The sequence below is a fragment of the Erinaceus europaeus genome, chromosome 12 (genome assembly GCF_950295315.1).
Source record: "Erinaceus europaeus chromosome 12, mEriEur2.1, whole genome shotgun sequence".
Classification (NCBI taxonomy): Eukaryota; Metazoa; Chordata; class Mammalia; order Eulipotyphla; family Erinaceidae; genus Erinaceus; species Erinaceus europaeus.
The window spans coordinates 100,743,991-100,764,148 of NC_080173.1; the positions used below are offsets into that span (position 1 = coordinate 100,743,991).

At 52.6% G+C, this 20,158-nt stretch overlaps 1 protein-coding gene across 4 annotated transcripts in view; it reads right to left on the minus strand.

Moving 5' to 3' along the window:
* Window positions 1–15,379: 15,379 nt before the first annotated feature.
* LARS2 (leucyl-tRNA synthetase 2, mitochondrial) overlaps window positions 15,380–20,158 on the minus strand; it is a 130,031-nt gene continuing 125,252 nt past the window's right edge. For all 4 annotated transcript variants that reach the window (XM_007531437.3, XM_060204816.1, XM_060204817.1 and 1 more), the window contains exons 20-21: window positions 19,345–19,472; window positions 15,380–16,011 (exon numbers count right to left, since the gene is read on the minus strand). In XM_007531437.3, coding sequence (XP_007531499.1) covers window positions 15,832–16,011; window positions 19,345–19,472 — 308 coding nt within the window. In that variant the 3' untranslated portion in view covers window positions 15,380–15,831. The remainder of the gene's footprint in view (window positions 16,012–19,344; window positions 19,473–20,158) is intronic.

Consider the following 20,158-nt stretch of genomic DNA (forward strand, 5'->3'; position numbering starts at 1 on the left):
GGGATCCTTACACTAGTCATTGAACTTCTCGCCATGTGCACTTAACGTGCTGTGCTACTGCCTGGCTCCCTCTTTCTTTTTTTTTAAAGACGTTTTATTTTAATTAAAGGGAGATACAGAGTCACAGTGAGAATGACCAGAGCACTGCTCAGCTCTGGTTTATGGCAGTGCTGGGGACTGAACCTGGGACCTCAGAGCCTCAGGCATGAAAGTCTTTTTTAAAAATTTTTTTATATTTATTTTATTTACTTATTCCCTTTTGTTGCCCTTGTTGTTTTATTGTTGTAGTTACTATTGTTGTTGTCATTGTTGGGTAGGACAGAGAGAAATGGAGAGAGGAGGAGAAGACAGAGAGGGGGAGAGACAGACAGACACCTGCAGACCTGCTTCACCGCCTGGGAAGCGACTCCCCTGCAGGTGGGGAGCCGGGGCTCGAACCGGGATCCTCACGCCGGTCCCTGTGTTCTGCGCCACCTGCGCTCAGCCCGCTGCGCCCCGCCCGGCTCCCGGCATGAAAGTCTTTTGCAGAACATTATGCTGTCTCCTCAGCCCTCCTTTTCTTCTCTGTTTTATTTTTACTTTATTCTCTTTTTCTGTATTTTATTTATTTATACTTTATGGGATAGAGATGGAGAAAAAGCAAGAGAGAGTAGGGTGGGGGAGAGAAAAAGGGAAGGGGGAGACACCTGCGGCACTGTGTCGCTGCTTGTCGTTTCCCCCTGCAGGCGGGGGACCCACGTGGGGTTTGAACCCAGGTCCTTTCACATGGTGATGTGTGCATTTAACCAGCTGCACCACCACCTGGCCTCCCCTCCCAACCCCCCTCCCCCTTTAATGAGAGGGAGACAAGCTGTGCATAATTCTTGCCACAAGATGCAGTAAAGCTTTACTCAACCCCTTCTCCGTGGGCTGCCCTGAGCCTCCAGGCTGCTCTCTGACAGACTCAGGCTTGTTGCCACTCCAGGGAGTTCCCAGCCTGGGCTCCAGAGACTCTGCAATGAGACCCAGATCTCTAGAGAGAATTTAATAGAGTGCGGACACAGCTCGGGGCTAGAACATCTGACTGCGGAGCGCCTCGGGGTTCACTCCAGACACTGACTGAGGCTCAGGTTGGCCACCCAGGGGCCCAAGCCTCGGTGAGCTCACCCAGAGAACGGGGACCTAGCTTGCAACCTCCTCAGTGTGGGTGGCAAGGGTTAAACAGGATAAACCAGATGCTCTCAAGGATATTGCCTCAGTTCTAAGTCTCTCTCTATATATAAATTAACTGATTCCTTACAGATGGGCTGGACATGTTCCCCACTCCCGAATGAGGAAATCAGATTTAGGGATGTTAAGTCACTTGCCAAGCTCTCAGGATCAGAGAATATCAGAAAATGCAAAGTCAGGCAGGGTGGGGGGAGGGGGTAGATAGCATAATGGTTCTGCAAACAGACTCTCATGCCTGAGGCTCCAAAGCCCCAAATTCAATCCCTCACCATAAACCAGAGCTGAGGAGTGCTCTGGTAGAAAGAAAGAAAGAAAGAAAGAAAGAAAGAAAGAAAGAAAGAAAGAGGAATGAAGGAAGGAAGGAGGGAAGGAGAGAAAGAGGGAAAGAGGGAGGGAGGGAGGGAGGGAGGGAGGAAGGAAGGAAATACAAAGTCCTTGGTCTCATCCAGGCCTGTCGGGTCCTCTCAACCTCTGGCACTAAGTTCATGCTTGGTACAGAGCAATGGCTACACATTAGTGGTTCTCTGATGCATATATGCAGAGGAGGAGGGAAGAGAGAGAGAGAGAGAGAGAGAGAGACCTCAGCACTGAAACTTCCTTCCTTCGACAGCAGGGGTGAGGCACGGCAAAGCAGCAGCGCACTACCCTAGTGAGCTCTTCGGTCAGCCTGTGCTCTGACTCTGTGCTTTCCTTAACATCAAGAGGCTTTCCGCCACAAGCAGATGTCAGAGCCTGGGGCCCCTGTCCCTTGGTACCTGCCGTGCTGGTCCCCTACCCCCGTCCAGAACAGGTGAGCATGGTGGGAGGCCCCATGGAATGTTGTTGTGCGGGCCGCGGAGAAGAGAGAGAGGAGGGGTCCGGAGTGAAGAGGGAACACAAATCTTTATTTGCGCTGGCACCTCAGAGTTGAGTGCTAGAGAAACAGGTTGGGCCACGTGGAGGTAGCGAAAATGGCCGCCTCACACAGTAACCTTTCCTGCGTCTGAACACCAAAGTGGAGCGCTGGCAAGAGAGAGAGGTGCGGAAGAAGAAGGGCTTTTATAGGAGCAGCTTTCGCGAGAATGGGAAGGGGGAGGAGCAACCACAGCACTCCAGGATAGGATAATAACTCTCGTGAGAATGGGAGGGGGGAGGAGTAACCAGAGCACTCCAAATATCGTGGGGAAATAGACAATGCCCTGAGGGCACAACATGGCGGAACAGGCACTCCGAGAATGTCCCAACTCTCGTGGGAACTAGCAGTAGCCTGAGGGGGCAACATTGCAGATGTGACTGCATCGGCACAATTTCCCAGCATGACCCCCTTTCCTTTTATCTAATGGCCAGGGCAACAGTGTGTAAAGTCTGTGAACTACTCAGGGTCAGTCTATGAAAAACCAGCAACGTGAAGGGAAGAAAGCTGCTGTAAAATTGTCTAAAGTGTCCAAAGGGTAAACCAGCACGTCCGATAGAAGTCTCAGTCCAAAGTAGGCGACTAGGGGGAGAAATGGCAGGGGATGAAATGCTGCATGAGGAAGGTCAGCCTCTGGAATTCTGCTTTTCTGTAGAGAGTGGGCTGGAACCGCCAAAACATGACAGGCAAAGCAGAAGCAGGAAAGGCAGACAGGCAGTAAAAAAGTTCTGTCCTTGGAGTCTGTGAATCAGGTTCTTCAGATTGCGTCAGGTGACATCTAGGTTTTCGGGGGAGGTTGTGCCCCTGTAGTCGTGCCATCTAGTGGGTGATATCAGGTATGCAGCGGTCCAGATGGTTTTTTCCGGGATTCCTGTGGAAGAAACACAAACAATCTGCTTCTCGTGGTTAGCAGGGCATCTGATTTGAATGCTTTATAGAAAAAGAGGTTTGGTGCCTTAGCCAACTGAGTATTGGGGGATGTATCTTTCCTATTCATTTATTATTATTATTTTATATTATTTGTCATGGTAGTCAGCCGTTATCTGGAAGGTCCTGGGTGATTCATGGGGAAAAAGAACTTATCTTTTAACAAGGACTCTAAGGTGTAGGGAAGCGGGATCTCATCTTTTTTTTTTTTTTGCCTTTTGTTGCCCTAGTTGTTTTATTGTTGTAATTATATTGTTGTTGTTACTGATATTGTGGTTGTTGGACAGAACAGAGAGAAATGGAGAGAGAAGGGGAAGACAGAGAGGAGGAGAGAAAGACAGACACCTGCAGACCTGCTTCACCGCCTGTGAAGTGACTCCCCTGCAGGTGAGGAGCCGGGGGCTCAAACTGGAATCCTCAAGCCAGTTCTTGCACTTAGCGCCACCTGCGCTAAACCCGCTGCGCCACCGCCCGATTCCCAGGAACTATCTTTTAACATAAACTCTATGTCCATGCCAATAGCAACCTTGAGGGCACATGTTTTGATGTTTGGCAGACTTTGTTTTGTGGCAGGGCGGACTGTGCCTGTCTTAGGTTGAGGATCAGCCTTCTGTCTTACCCGTCATTGGAACACCTGGTCATTTTTGCCCAGTAGTACCAGGTGTCCTGTCTTAGGTTGACTGGATAGCGCTAGTTTCCTCTTACCTGTCATTGGCTAGCCAGCCCTCTACATGGTGGACGTTCTGATGGAGGGGGGCAAATCCTTCGCAGCAACTCAATATTCTGCCATGTCCAGCCTATGATAGTGAGTTTGTATAGGTTGCATCTTTATGGCATCAATCTGTTGTTGCAAAAAAGGCCATGAGCTTATTAAAAATTATAGGACCATGGTCTGGGAGGTGTCGCAGTGGATAAGGCGTTAGACTCCATGTTGGGCGCCAGATGTTGTTGTGTGGGCCGCAGAGAAGAGAGAGAGGAGGTCCGGAGTGAAGAGGGAACACAAATCTTTATTTGCGCTGGCACCTCAGAGTTGAGTGGTAGAGAAGCAGGTTGGGCCACGTGGAGGTAGCGAAAATGGCCACCTCACAGTAACCTTTCCTGCGTCTGAACACCGGAGTGAAGCGCTGGCAAGAGAGCGAGGTGCAGAAGAAGAAGGGCTTTTATAGGAGCAGCTTTCGCGAGAATGGGAAGGGGGAGGAGCAACCACAGCACTCCAGGGTAGGATAATAACTCTCGTGAGAATGGGAGCAGGGAGGAGTAACCAAAGCACTCCAAATATCGGGGAAATAGACAATGTCCTGAGGGCACAACTTGGCGGAACAGGCACTCCGAGAATGTCCCAACTCTCGCGGGAACTAGCAGTAGCCTGAGGGGACAACATGGCAGAAGTGACTGCATTTGCACAATTTCCTAGCAATGGAAATGACGCCCCTTGATGGTAGTCCTTGCCCGATGGTTGCGCCCGTGAGGGACTGTCAGGGAGACGTCTCACCTCACCCCCTCCCAGCACGTGGTGGTGAAGCCTGTGCGCGGTGGGGCGAAGTCATCATGATACCATCCTGCTCAGAGGCCATGTGGTTTGTGTGCACGCCGTGTGTCTTGTACATGAGCAGTGTGTCTGTCCGTGTGGGGAATGCACGGTGTCTGCGTCTCTGGGGCACGGAGGGGTAGAGATCTAAGTCTGCGGGAGCAGAACATGCAGGCACTCCGGGATGTGCCAAGTCTCCCCTCTGGGTGAAGAGTCCTGTCCCTTCAGGAGCAGGAATCTCAAGAATTTCCCAGGTTTCCTGCAGGATACTTGGAGGCCTGGCCTGCCTTTATCTTCCAGACCAAGCCAGCACTGCAAACCTCCAAACCCAGGCTGGCTTGTGAATCTTAGAGGGAGGAGAGTCGGGGAGAAGCAGGAGAGCAAGAGCTTCCCCTGGGAGCGCAAAGTTGCCCTTCCTTCCTCAGAGCAGAGCAGAGCAGAGCAGAGCAGAGCAGGTGTGGGACGTCACACCGTGTCGGGGACGGAGGCCGGAGACTAGTCTGAGCTGAGGGCTGGCATGCCAGCTGGTGATGAAGGAGTCTGTGATTTTAAAAAAATATTCATTGGCTAGAGACAGAGAAAAAGTGAGAGGAAAGGGGGAGCAGGAGGAGAGGGAGAGACACCTACAGCTTGTGAAGCTTTCTCCCTGCGGGTGGGGAACCGGGGGGTTGAACCTGGGTCCTTGAGCCCTGTAGTGTGTGTGTCCTAATGGATGAGCCGCTGCCCGGCCACCTGGAGTCTGGGATTTTATTTTATTTATTTTTATTGCCAGGGGCTTCATGTCTGTACGATCCTACTGCTCTTGAGGAAACCGTTTTCTTTTCCCCACGCAGAGAGTGAGAGGGAGAGAGAGAGAAGAGACATCACCATGCTGGGTTGGGGGACTGGGACCGAGCTTGTCCTCACATGCTTAAAGGTTTGTCACGCACAATCCAACAAAGAATTGAAGAGAGGGGCCGGGTGGTGGCGCACCTGGTGGAGCGCACAGGTTACAGTGCACAAGGACCCAGGTTCAAGCCCCTCGTCCCCACCTGCAGGGGGGAAGCTTTGTGAGTGGTGAGGCAGGGCTACAGGTGTCTCTCGTTCTCTCTCCCTCTCTGTCTCCCCTTCCCCTCTCAACTTGTCTCTATCCAATAAGAAATAAATAAAATATTTTAAATATATATATTTTTTTTTTAAAAAAAAAAGGGAGAGAGAAACACCTGCAGCAGTGCTTTGCAGCTTGTGAAGCTTCCCCCTACAGGTGGGGACCAGGGGCTTGAACCCGAGTCCTTGTGTGTGGTAATCTGTACACCTCAGGCCCTTCATTTAGTGCTTTTTTTTTTTTTTAGCGGTGGCAAAAGTCACATTCATGGACTTAGGCCACAATAGGTTCCAGCTGTGTGCCCCCATAAGCCAGTCACAGCTCACCAGGTGTGGGCATGGCAGGGTCTGGTGGACCTTGAGGACGGCTGGGGAGAAAGCTAAAGTCAGACGTGTCTTGGAAAGCCCAGGAAGGAGGGGGCTGGTATCTCTGGGAACCACCACGCCAGAGCTGAGTCAGAGCTGGCTCTGGCTTCTCACACGTGGCCTGGAGTAGCCTCTCTCTCGTCTGTGGCCAAGCGCTTCGAGCGGGACCTGGCCCATCAGTCCTCCACAAATGGCCGGTATTAATTACTGTTGCCTTTGATCTGTGGAACCAGAGGCAACGGCTCACATTACGGTGTGTCTGGGACAGGGACGTTCTTCCAGAAGTCAGACGTGAAGCAGAACTCAAGGTCAGTCAGGGTTGAGGCGCAGGGAGGTGAGTCCCAGGCCTTGGGTCCCAGGCCCAGGCTTCCAGCAGGCCCGGCCACCCCCGCAGGGCCTTGTAATCCCTGTACCCCTCCTCTGTGTTGCGTATGAGATGGCCTGGCTGAGCGGAGCACATCTAGACTGTCTGTAGCCTCACCCTGGGGCCTGGGGCCTCTGCCCATACAACTGGCCTCTCCCATGGCTGCTCCAGGCTCCGTCCTCACCCGCCCACCCGCCCTGGGGGATTCCCTGACTCACTGTTGGTCACCCCAGATTCCAATCTTCAAACTCACCAAGTTGGAGCAGCGCGCAGGGAGCCAGCCCATGGGCCAGATGCTTTCTGCCTGCTCTTTCCCGGGAGCAAGGGGCAGCAAGTCAGCAGGCCGTCTTCCTCGCCGCGTCTACCCACGCCGCGTGCTCTCCCCTGACAGAAGGGAGAGCCGCCTCGCACGCTGTTTCCTATGAAGTGGTGGGGTGGTTTGGGAGGCGGCACAGCGGCAGAATTCTGGACTTGTGAGCATGAGGTCCTGAGTTCAGTCCTTGGCATCAAATGTGCTAGAGTTCTCTCTACCTCGTGAAGAAAATAGCTTATTTACTTTAAAAAATATTTACTTATTTTCCCTTTTGTTGCCCTTGTTTTTTTTATTGTTGTTGTAGTTATTATTGTCGTCGTTGTTGGATAGGACAGAGAGAAATGGAGAGAGGAGGGGAAGACAGAGAGGAAGAGAGAAAGACAGACACCTGTAGACCTGCTTCACTGCCTGTGAAGCGACTCCCCTGCAGGTGGGGAACTGGGGGCTCGAACTGGGATCCTTATGCCGGTCCTTGCAATTCACGCCATGTGCTTAACCCGCTGCACTACTGCCCGGCCCCGTTTATTTACTTTTAACGAGAGAGAAACACACAGAGATGTAAACACACATACACACCATACACACACACACACACACACACACACACACACACAACAGAGCACAGCTCAGCTCTGGCTTGTGGCGGTGCTAGGCATTCATTGAACCTGGGACATTGGGGCCTCAGGCATGAAAAGTCTTTTGCAGAGCTATTATGCTGTCTCCTTGGTCCAATAAAGTAAATCTTAAAAAACAAAACTGGAGAGGAGGCCTGGGAAGTGGTGCACTGGACTCTCGGCCTGAGGCCCCGAATGCCATCCCCGGCATTACGTGTGCCAGGGAGACGCTCTGGTATTCTCTGTCACCAACAGACAAATGAATCGTCTTGAAATGCAGGGCGTGGGGTGTGTTCTGGCCAGATGGGGGCAAGCCTCACTGCCACGCTCTCCAGGGAGCTCCTCTCGGAACCACAGTTCTGGCATCACTAGGGGAGGAGGGTGACTCCTCCCGGCTTGGCCTCCTCAGATCCAGTGGGTCCCCCAGTCGCAGCTCAGGGGCACAAAGGTGGGCCGGCGCTAGGGCTCCTTCACACCCACCCCACACTCCTCTTCTGTGGGGACTCCAGCCTTTTCCCAGCCAGGCCCTCTGCAGGGACGGCTCGCCTGCCTCAGCCATGGCGCTCCCTGGCTGCTGATGGCCCAGCAGTGTCCTCTGGGGGTTTCCTTGGTGTGAGGAGGCCCTCCCGGGAAGCTATCCGCTGTTGTCTCTCCCTGCGAGAGAGCCCACCACCAGAGGCCAGCAGGTGCGGGCAGAAGCCAGCCTCTGCTCTCAAGGAGAGATACATGTGTGGAGTGCATGCGTGCCGGGGCTGCAATTCAGAATTTCCCGTTTGAAGAGAACGTGCTGTAAGCGCTTCCTTCCAAGACTCCTGCCTGTCTGTCCCCAGAAGGTGGGCAGGTGCTGCGGAAAGAGGCGGCACTGGGGCTGAGTGGTGTGGTGCAGGCCATCCAACTGTGCCTGCCTGCCTGCCTGCCTTCCTTTTTAATTATCTTTATTGGATAGAGACAGCCAGAAGTGGAGATGGACGAGACAGAGAGGGAGACAGGGAGACACCTGCAGCCCTGCTTCTCCTCTCCCAAAGCTTTCCCCCCTGCAGGTGGGCACCAGGGGCTTGAACCTGGGTCCTTGCTCATTATTAACATGTGCGCTCAACCAAGTGCACCACCACCTGGCCTCCCCACCTGTACTTTTCTGGTGTTCAGATTCCTTCTTTGTAGGGTGTGAGTCACAGTTCCCCCTTGGCAGCAAAGCCCCTTGCCCAGCGCCTGGATCACAAGGTGACCCTAGGGCCACGGCTCCCCCAGCCCCAAGGAGAAAGGCCCTGAGAGGCAGCGGGTGTGGGAGAGCAGACCAGCAGATGCACAGTCTCCCTGGGCAGGGGGTCCACAATGGCTCGCTCTGGCTCAGCACAAAGCTGTCAGCCTGCCCGCAAGCGGCGCCTACCTGCGTGTGCTGGGGGCCTTCCAGCCCCTCCCTGGGGCCCAGGCAAACCAAAGCCGGTTCTGACCGGCTCTGCACTGGAAGCTGGTCTGTCCCGCGATGCATCTTGTCTCATCTCCCTGCTTTTTGACCAAGGCTAATCCCATTCTAGACCCTCACCTACCATCACGGCCAAGATCAGTTACACAAAGTGTGGCCATTTATTTATTTTATTAATTATATATTTTTACATTTATTAGTGGATTTACAGAAATTGAGAGGGGAGGAGGTGCAGAGGGAAAGAGAGGACGGGGTGGCTATGCGTATGTCACAATACACAAGGACCGGGGTTCGAGCCCCCGGTCCCCACCTGTGGGGGAAAGCTTTGTGAGTGGTGAAGCAGGGCGGCAGGTGTCTCTCTGTCTCTCTCCCCTCTTATCTCCCCCTTCCTTCTCAATTTCTGGCTGTCTCTATCCAATAAATAAGGATTATTAAAAAAATTAAAAAAAAAAAAAAGAGAAAGAGAGAGACACCTGCAGCCCTGCTTCAGCACTCATGAGGCTTTCCCCCTGTAGGTGGGGAGTGGGGGCTTGAACCTGGGTCCTTGTGCGCTCAGCCAGGTGTAAACTGTTCCCATTTTTATGTGTCTGCTTCACAGACACTGAATCACTTTTATCTTCACTCCTCAGGGCATCACTGTTTCTACTCCTGCAGACACAGGCTCAGAGGGTCAGTGGTCAGCCCATGGCATTTAAGCTTTTTTTTTTTTTTTATGGCTTGCAGTCAGCAGTAACATACAGTTGTTGGTCCATGTGGCGCATTTCTCCGTTTTCCACAGAACACTCGAACCGCCCACCTAGGTCCTCCTCTGCCATCATGTTCCAGGACCTGAACATTTAAGCTTTATTTATTTTTTTTGTCTCCAGGGTTATTGCTGGGGCTCATGCCTGCACTACAAATCCACTACTCCTGGAGGCTATTTTTTCCCTTTTGTTGCCCTTGTTGCTTATCATTGTTGTTGTTATTATTATTGTTGTCATATAGGACAGAAGGAAATAGAGAGAGGAGGGGAAGACAGAGAGGGGGAGAGAAAGACAGACACCTGCAGACCTGCTTCACTGTCTGTGAAGCGACCCCCCTGCAGGTGGGGAGCCGGGGGCTCGAACCGGGATCTGTACGCCAGTCCTTGCGCTTCGCGCCACGTGCGCTTAAGCCTGCTGCGCTACCGCCCGGCCCCCTTAAGCTTTATTTTTAATAACAGATTTTACTTTATTTAAATTTAATACATTTATTCATTAATCAGTTAAAAAGACAAGAGCGGCATTTCCTTGCAGCTTGGGAGATGTAGTGTAGCGGAGAGAACGTCAGACTCTTAAGCACATGAGTTAAAAAATGTGTGTGTCTGGGTGTGTGGCACTGGGGGCCTCACACGTGTGTGGCTCCACCACTTCTGAGCCAACATTTTCATGTCACACAGAGAGCGAGAGACTATCACTCCCTGAGCATGGACTGTGCCCTAGTGCTGTGGTCCGTCCGTGGTCCCGGTGCTTGAACCCGGGCCCTGTCTGCACATGCCCGGGCTCCTGTTCCATCTCTTGCACTGTCTCCCAGGGCTTCTGCATCTCTTTACAAACCATCTCTCACGGGCTGGCTCCCCTTCCGCCCACCAGCTGCCCTCTGCCTCTTCCGTCACCAGTTCCCCGAGGGAGGGATCTGCAGGCCGCCTCCAGCTCACTCAGGCTCCCCAGAGATGGTCGAGTTTGCCTCGGCGGCCATTCGGTCTCTACTCGGCGACATCTGCCGTGGGACTTCCCGGGCGCCACATTCCCTGCACAGACTCCCCTCACTCGTTTCCTGGCAGACGTAACGTCCCTGACATGGCCACAAGCCTGGGTCTTCCAAGTCTGAGAGAACGGCGGACAGCAGACTCTTGTCTCTCAGCTGCCACCTGCCTCTCCGCAGGGCGGGTGTTGCTGGACTTTTCCGGCTTTGTGGTTTTGGGACGTTGCAGGGGGCAGCCCTGGCAAGACTGTGCTCAAGAGGTCAGCCATGGGCCAGCGTCAGCCTCCCCGGCTGCCGTGTTCCAAGAGGGGCAGGAGCATGAGGGGCCTGGCAGACACCAGGGCCCGTCAGGGAACGGGAGGTGAGACGCGGAGGTGGGGTGGGGGGTTGGATCCTGGGGCTCTTACTTTTTTATTCTGCTGTGGAAACTGAGCAAATATTGAAACTTAGCTCTAAGTTTCCTCATATTTATGAGAGAATGATTCCTTCCCTTGAGAGAATTAAACGACATAAAGCAAGCGAACTTGCTGAGTCCAGTTTCTGACCTAATTAAGAAAGTCAATAAAGCGCTGAGGTCACCGTCACACCCCCCTCCCCACCCTCGGAGAGTTCCGCTCAATTCCTTCCATTAACCAAGTACAACCTCTGGTGCCAGGGAGCTCTTGTTTCTTAAAAGTTCTAACATCTGCAGAGAAAGCTCACCACCACCACACCAGGATGGCCAGTCCAACAGTCTGAGGTCTCACCCGAGGCCTGAGCTCACTGCTCTCGTGGTGCCGACTGCCTCACCCGAGCAAGCCTCCTCTGTCTTACACCAAACGCCCTCGCCCATTTGCTTGCATTTTACCCACATTAACTGGTATAGGAAATGGGACTGCAAACATTCAAGTCTTCCCTGGGACTGTCTCGAACATCTGCCTGAGGGTTCTGGTCCTACTCTTCCCCAAGTGCACTTTGGTACGTTTTGGTCCTGGACCAAGCTTGTACAGTGAAGCTGAGGACAAGGACTAATCAGACATTCTGCCAAGCCAGCGATTCTCTGGCTTTGCGGCACATTAGAATATCTATGTGGCTTAACCAAAGAGGAACTAGAGAACATGAACAGGCCCATCACAGCCGAAGAAACTGAAGCGGTTAGCAAGAACCTTCCCAACAATAAAAGTCCTGGACCAGGTGGTCTTACAAATGAACTCTGCAAACCCTTTAAGGAAGAGTCACTACCTCTGTGGTTAAAGCTCTTTCAAAAGATTGAAGACAGAGGAACGCTCCCTTCCAGCTTCTATGAAGCCAACATCACCCTGATACCAAAAGCAGACAGGGACGCAGCAAAAGAGAAAACTACAGACCAGTATCTCTGATGAACAAAGATGTGAAAATATTGAACAAAGTTCTAGCCAGCCGGATACAGCAGTATATTAAAAAGACTGTTCATCATGACCAAGTGGGGTTTATCCCAGGCATGCAAGGTTGGTTTAATATACGTAAATCAATCAACGTGATCCACCACATCAACAAAAGCAAGACCAAAAACCACATGGTCATATCAATAGATGCAGAGAAAGCCTTTGACAAAATCCAACGTCCCCGGGCCGGGCGGTGGCACACTTGGTTGAGCGCACATGTTACAATGTACAAGGACCTGGGTTCTAGCCCCTGGTCCCCACCTACAGGGGGAAAGCTTTGCGAGTGGTGAAGCAGGGCTGCAGGTGTCTCTCCCTCTCTATCACCTCCCTTCCCTCTTGATTTCTGGCTGTCTCTATCCAATAAATAAATAAAGATAGTAAGGAGATTTTAAAAAATCCAACATCCCTTCATGATCAAAATGGTACAAAAATTGGGAATAAATGAAAAATTCCTCAAGATAGTGAAGCCTATATATAGCAAACCTACAGCCAACATCATACTCAGCAGGGAGAAGCTGGAAGCATTTCCCCTCAGATCAGGGACTAGACAGGGCTGCCCACTATCACCATTACTATTCAACATAGTGTTGGAAGCTCTTGCCATAGCAATCAGGCGGGAGCAAGGAATTAAAGGGATACACAAGCCAATAAATAAGATGATAATTAAAAAAAAAAAAAAAAGGAATCCAGTAGGAAGCTCCTGGAAATTATTAGGCAATACAGTAAGGTGTCAGGCTACAAAATTAACATACAAAAGGCAGTGGCATTCCTCTATGCAAACACTAAGCTAGAAGAAGAAATCAATCCCTTTTACTATAGGAAGAAAAACAATAAAATATCTAGGAATAAACCTAACCAAAGAAGTAAAAGACTTGTATCCTGAAAATTATGAGTCACTATTCAATGAAATAGGAAAAGACACAAAGAAGTGGAAAGATATTCCATGCTCATGGATTAAAAGAATCAACATCATCAAAATGAATATCCTACCCAGAACCATTACACAAATTTAATGCTATCCCCTTCAAGATCCCAATAATTTTTTTTGAGGAGAATAGAACAAAAGCTACAAATGCTTATCTGGAACCAGAAAAGACCTAGAATTGCCAAAACAATCTTGAGAAGAAAGAACAGGACTGGAGGCATCACACTCCCATTATATTGTATTCTAGGGCCATTGTCATCAAAACTGCTTGGTACTGGAACATGAATAGACACACTGACCAGTGGAATAGGACTGACAGTCCAGAAGTGAGCCCCCACACCTATGGACATCTAATCTTTGACAAAGGGGCCCAGACTATTAAATGGGGGAAAAGAGAGTCTTTTCAACAAATGGTGTTGGAAAAAATGGGTTGAAACACGCAGGAGAATGAAACTGAACTATATTTCATCAGACACAAAAGTAAACTTCAAATGGATCAAGGATTTGGATGTTAGACCAGAAACTATCAAATACTTAGAGGAAAATATTGGCAGAACTCTTTTCCATCTGAATTTTAAAAGCATCTTCAATGAAATGAATCCAATTACAAAGAAGACTAAAACAAAAATAAACCAGTTGAACTACATCAAATTAAAAAGCTTCTGCACAGAAAAGAAACCACCACCCAAACCAAGAGGCCTCCCACAGAGTGGGAGAAAATTTTTACATGCCACACATCTGACAAGAGGCTAGTAACCAAAATATACAAAGAGCTCACCAAACTCAGCAACAAGAAAACAAACAACCCCATCCAAAAATGGGGAGAGGATATGAACAGAATATTCACCACAGAAGAGACCCCCAAAGGCCAACAGACATATGAAAAAATGCTCCAAGTCATTGACTACCAGAGAAATACAAATAAAAGACAACAATCACATACCACTTCCCACCTGTGAGAATGCCATACATCAGAAAGGACAGTGACAACAAATGCTGGAGAGGTTGTGGGCCGGGTGCTGGTACCTCTGGTTGAGTGCACACGTTACAATGCACAAGGACCGGGTTTGAACCCCCAGATCCTACCTGCAGGGGGAAAGCTTTGCTAGTAGTGAAGCAGGGCTGCAGGCTGGTCTCTCTCTCTCCCCCATCACCTCCTTCCCTCTTGATTTCTGACTGTGTCTATCCAATTTATTTATCCAATAAATAAATAAAGATAATAAGCAAATTTTTAAAAATTAAGAAAAAAGAGAAATCTTTAGAAAGAGAGAGACAGAAGGTGTGGGGACAAAGGACCCTCCTGCACTGCTGGTGGGAATGTCAGTGGGTCCAGCCCCTGTGGAGAGCAGTCTGGAGAACTCTCAGAAGGCTAGAAGTGGACCTTCCCCATGGCCCTGCAATTCCTCTCCTGGGGATAGATCCTAAAGAACCAAACACACTCATCCAAAAAGATTTGTGTGCATCTGTGTTCATAGCAGCACAACTTATGATAGTCAAGACCTGGAAGCAACCCATGTGTCAACAACAGATGAGTGGCTTAGAAAGCTGTGGTCTAGATGCACAATGGAATACTACTCAGCTGTTAAAAATGGTGACTTCACCTTCTTCACCTCATCTTGGATGGAGCTTAAAGGAATCCTGTAAAGTGAGATCAGCCAGAAAGAGAAGAATGGAGATGGGCTGATGTCACTGACTGAAGCTGACAAATAAGATGAGAAAGGAGAACACTCAGCAGGACCTGGACTGGAGCTGGTGCACTGCAGCAAAGTCAAGCACTTTAGGCAGAGGGGGAGAGTTCAGGTCCTGGGACATGACGGCAGAGGAGGACCTAGGTGGGGGGTTAGAGTGTCACATGGAAAATGGAGAAACGTGACACATGTCCCAACTACTGTATTTTACTGTTGACCCCAACAGAAGCAAAAACACAGAACAGCTATGTGTATCTCAGATCACTGACGCCCCAGCGCACCTCAGATCAGCGAACTCAGGACTCTCAGCATGGCGGCCCGGTGTAGTGTCACTGATTCGTGACAATCAAGAGCCAGTGACTCCCCTTCTACCGCCTCAGTGCCTGAGGCAGCCTTGAGCGCCGTGCTGGAGCTTCTGCAGGTGACTGACGGCAGGCCCACCGCCAGGCTGCGGTCCGCTCCTGCTTCTTCTAAGGTCTCAGGTATGTCCTGAAGCCATTAGGAAAACCACTGATTTTATTATGTTAAAAAAAAATCCATTTGCACATTGCAGGAGAGACATCCGAGGCAACTTCATGAGACCGACAGGAGAGCAAATACAGATTCTCAGCGTCACGACATGGCTGGTTCTCTTCCCCCTGCTAACTGTCCAGCACTGACGACGACACAGAAAGCCGGGACTTCCTGGACGTGCCACAGGAGGGTCCGTTCCTGGCTGCCCGGGCAGCGGGGCACTAGGCCCAGTGAACGGGCTCTTCCCGGGGCTCGGTCCTGGGCCCGCTTCCAGGTGGCATCCTGACCGAGGGCCCACATCAACGGACTCTGATTGGGTGGCACACGTGGCAAAGCAGCCTGTTGTCCCGGTGAGCTACCGGGCTGCCGGAAGAGCCGCCGTGCGTTTCTGCATCGAGAAACGTGGGGGAGCCAGCACTTCGCCTCTGGAGGGCCAGCACCTCCTGCCTTTGACTCTGAGCAATTTGGGAAGGTCCCGCTGGCCAGCGCACGTACCGGACATCTGGGCATTACCCAGCACCCTCCATCGAGCCCGGCAGCTGGGAGACCGGCCACCGACGCAGCTGCTCAGTTCAGGCGCATGTTCCAGAGACTCCCAACGGCTTCCGGGACTCCAGCAGCACCCTCAACCCCATGTGCCTGGGCTCCTCCCTCCTGCCCCCAGCAGCATCTCTGAGATGGGGACAGGCAGCCTGATCCCCGCCCTCTGCCCGCCCCACCCTCACCCTGCACCAGGCCACACCACAGAGGGACCCTGGCGACGCCAGCCGACATTTCAGTCAGTTTTGTCTTTGCCCTTCCCCTGGGCCGGTGGACGCCCCTCCGAGATCCTTGAGGGGGGGCCTGCGGCCCCCCCTGCAGTCACTCCTGCACCAGGAAGTTGATGAGGGCGGTTCTGGGGGAGAGGAAGGCCTTCTTGATGTTTCGGCCCTGCAGGAGCCTGGCACCCAGTTCACTTTGCAGCACAAGTTCATGGACTTTCTCCTGGTCCCGGGCGACGTCCTGGGGCACTGGGATTTTACCACAGGCTTTGTTGTTGATCTGAGGAGACAGGCCGGGACAAACGGTGAGGACAGGTCTGAGGGGACCAGGTAGCTTGATCCCAACGGGCACTGATGCATCTATGTAGGAAGTGGGATATGGGGAAGGGAGGGAGGGAGGGAGACAGACAGCACCCAGACTCCTATGAGGACGGACAGCAAAGACAAGGGTGGGAGTCATGCCTGGACATTGCAGAAAGGGAAACAAGGGGGAGAAAGAAAGCAGGAGAGAGAACTGGCGGTGTAGCGCAACGTGCAGAGAAGCAGCTATGCCTGGAGGAGGCACCTTGCAGAAGTCAGGCCGAGAAGCCTCAGTATGAGGGCCAGGGACCCAGCTGAACAGTTACGCAAGACCGACATGTCTGAGGCTCAGGGGTCCCCAGTTTAATTCTTGGCGCCATCACGAGCCAGAGCCGAGCAGCGCTCTAGTCAGTCAGTCAGTCAGTCTCTCTCTCCTGGGCCGGGAAGACAGCCCAGCAATGACGTCCTGGGCTTGCACGCCTGAGGCCTCAGGCTCAACCTCTGGCACCACCGCAAGCCAGAGTGGAGCGGCCGTGCGCTTTCTCCGACTCTTACAAAAATAAGCAGAATCTTCAAAATCAACCCCCGGCTCATGGGCTGCTACCTCCCTCCCCCGCCCCTGCTCGCAGGGCTCATGGCCTGACCGCTGGGCGGGAGACACATGACCGCTGTGTCCTGAGCCAGTGCTCGTTTTAAAGGCTCGTTTATCTGGTCGTCCGTTTATACCGTCACTGGAGTTATCGCCGGGGCTCGGTGCCTGCACGACGACTCTACTGTCAGCTTCGCCTTCCAAGGGGGAGGACCATGGGGGGAGCAAGGCTTCATTCAGTTCCTCAAGCCGGCGACTCACCCACACTGAGGAGCTTGCAGGGGGCACGTGGGACAGGTGTCTCTTAGAGTAATCACTCCCGTGGAAGAAGATGCCTCTCTGCACCACAGGACTTGGGAAAGAGCCAAGTCGCCAGAACAGCACCCCCTGGGCAGTGGGGGGGCGCACTGGGAGGAGAGTGTGGGGACAGGGCAGCTGGGCAGCAGACGGGGTCCTGCCTGGAACAGGGTCTACAGGAGGCAGACGGGCAGGGGGCTGCCAGGCAGAGCCTCAGTGGCTTGTTCACAACACTTTTCACCACCTGTAATAGTTTCTTTATTTCCTCTTTCCCACTAGACTTTCAGCTTTACGGGCAGGTAGACGACGGGGCTCTGCCCTGTTTGACTGCTGTTCCCCGAGCTAAGGACTGTGCCTGACTTAGAGATGGCAGTTTGGAAGCAGTGGGTGAGGACGAAGATAGCCGGGCAAGGAGATAACTCCTGAGTCGCTCCCAAGCCGGAGAGGCCGGACGGGGCGGCGAGGGGGTTTAGTTACATTTTGGCTATGGACGACTTGACTTCACGGGTGGCTCACAGGAGTCAGATGAAGACCACACCTCCATTCTTTCCCCTTTGGGCCACACCAGCATATTCAAGAGCTAGCTGTAGCTTTAAATATGCCTTATATTAAGGCTCATTAGACATGTCAAGATGATAAAGGGGCACGTGGTAGACTGGGCACCGTGTTGTGTGAAGCGCTGGGCTTGAGCCCCAACCCCACAGGGGAAGATCCAGAGGGCGGAGCAGCGCTGTGGTGTCTCTCTTCCTTTTATCTTTCTCTGCCTCTCTCTGTATCTGTCTTTCTTTGTCTGAAATAAACGAAGCAGTCGGCCCAGAACACGTGGGCTGTGTGCACGGCCCATGTACCACGCACACATAGACGCACACAGGCCACGTAAAGGGTGAACTCTGGGGGTCACTTGCCGGAGAAACTGCTTTCCCCAAACACATCGATCTTGCTGCTTTCTATGTGGCCAGCCCAGGGCTTTGCACCTGTCCCAGAAGGCTGGGTGGTCTCCCCAGCACAATTTTCTATCCTTCAGCTTTGCGAGTTAGAGGGGAGAGGGATGTGAGAGAGAGAGAGACAGAAAGAAAGAAAGAGAGAGGGGGGGTCGGCCGGTGGCGCAGCGGGTTAAGCGCACGTGGCGCAAAGCGCAGGGACCGGCGTGAGGATCCCGGTTCGAGCCCCCGGCTCCCCACCTGCAGGGGAGTCGCTTCACAGGCGGTGAAGCAGGTCTGCAGGTGTCTGTCTTTCTCTCCCCCTCTCTGTCTTCCCCTCCTCTCTCCATTTCTCTCTGTCCTATCCAACAACGAACGACATCAACGATGGTAATAATAATGACCACAACGAGGCTACAACAACAAGAGCAACAAAAGGGGGGGAGAGGGGCTCCAGGAGCGGTGGATTCATGGTGCAGGCACCGAGCCCAGCAATAACCCTGGAGGGGGAAAAAAAAAAAAGAAAGAAAGAGAGAGACTCTAGTACTGCCCGCCACCCACTGACCCTGCGCTGTGCTGCCCATGGTGCCTTGGGTTCAAACCCAAGGTCATGAAGGCAGTGAGGGCCCTGCTCTACCTGGGGAGATACTTTTTGAAATATAATGTTTGACTGTTCATTCTGTTATTTTAAAATTGATTATTTTATTGTCATGAAGGTTATCCCTGGGGCTTGGTACCTGCACGATTGTTCCCGGTGCCTTTTGTATTATATATAGTTTTGACAGACAAAGAGAAATGGATGGGGCTAGAGAGAAAGAGGGAGAGAGAGAGGGATAGAGAGAAGGAGAGGGAGAGAGGGAGAGAGAGACGGAGAGGGAGAGCGAGAGAGTGGGAGGGAGGGAGGGGGAGGAAAGGGAGAGAGAAAGAGAGTGAAGGAAAGAGAGAGATAGAGAGAGACAGGGAGAAGGAGAGGGAGAGGAAGAGAGAGAGAGAGGGATAGAGAGGAGAAGGAGAGGGAGAGACAGTGGGAGGGAGGGGGAGGGAGAGGGAGAGGGAGACGCCTGCTTCTTCCTGTAGATGGGGACTCAGGGCTTGGACCCAGGTCCTTCTGCAGGGTACTGTGTGTGTTTAACTGGGCGTGCCACTGCCTGGCCCCTGAAGTTCATTTTAAAGGGACGTGTTTCTGCGTTGCCCACCGCCTCGCCATCACCCCTTCCCTAAAAGGATGAAAGGCAAAGGAGCGAGAGTGTGGTAGAAGCATCTCTAGCTGCAAAGGAAGACAGCCAGGCCTGCCAAATGGGTCGGGCTGAGCTCTCCCCGGCCCACCCCCAAGAGTGGGCGTGCATGGCGGGGGGGGGGGGGTGTTCTGCTGACAAGCTTCTGCTGTGGGAGGCTCTCCAAATGGAAGGTGCTGGCAAAGCCGAGACGGGAGGGAGCGAGCACAGACGAGAGACCCGACGAGAGACCCAGGCCCACCAGAGCGTGTGGGCTGGGGCCGGACACTCACCAGCACGGCCATCTGCACCACGTCCGGCGGCTGCAGGAACCGGGAGTCCACGGCCGGCCACTGCTGGAGCAGCACGTCCGCGTCCCAGGCGTAGTGGACACACAGCTTGCGCGGCATCTGCGCCAGGCCTGCAACGCAAGGCGGAGCCTGTCACTGAACAAGGCGGCGGCGCAGATGCCCCTGCCCGACACGGCCCACCCGGGCCACGCGGAGGCTCCTCCCTCATGCGGCCTGGCGGCTGGACCCAGGGCTGTGCTCAGCTTCGTGGAAACGAATGCAGAGAGGAAGGCGCTTCTGTAAAGTGTATCTGCAGGGGCCGGCCAGTGGTGCACCCAGGCTAGCGCACACAGTACTAAGCGTAAGGACCTGGGTTCAACCCCGGCTCCCCAGCTGCAGGGGGGACAGTTCACAAGTGGTGGAGCAGGGCTGCAGGTGTCTGTCTGTCTTTCTCCCTCTTTATCTCCCTCTCCCCTCTCAGTTCCTTTCCGTCCTAGTCATTAAAAATGAAAATAGAAATGAGTGGTCGTCAGGAGCAGCGGATTCATAGCACAGCACTGAGCCCCAGTAATAACTCTGGAGGCAAAATGAAAAAAAAAAAGCTGTCTCTGGAAACAAGGCTGATTGTACCTGGCGTCCCTGCTGTTGTACGGGCTGCTCTGTGGGGTCAGGGCGGGGGTGCGCCCAGCTAAGAGCACCCACTACCATGCCACTACCACTACCCAGCCCCCAGCCGCAGGAGGAAGGCCTCACAAGTGGTGAAGGAGGGCTGTGGGCATCTCTCTTTCTCTTTCCTTTTATCTCCCAGTTTATCTGT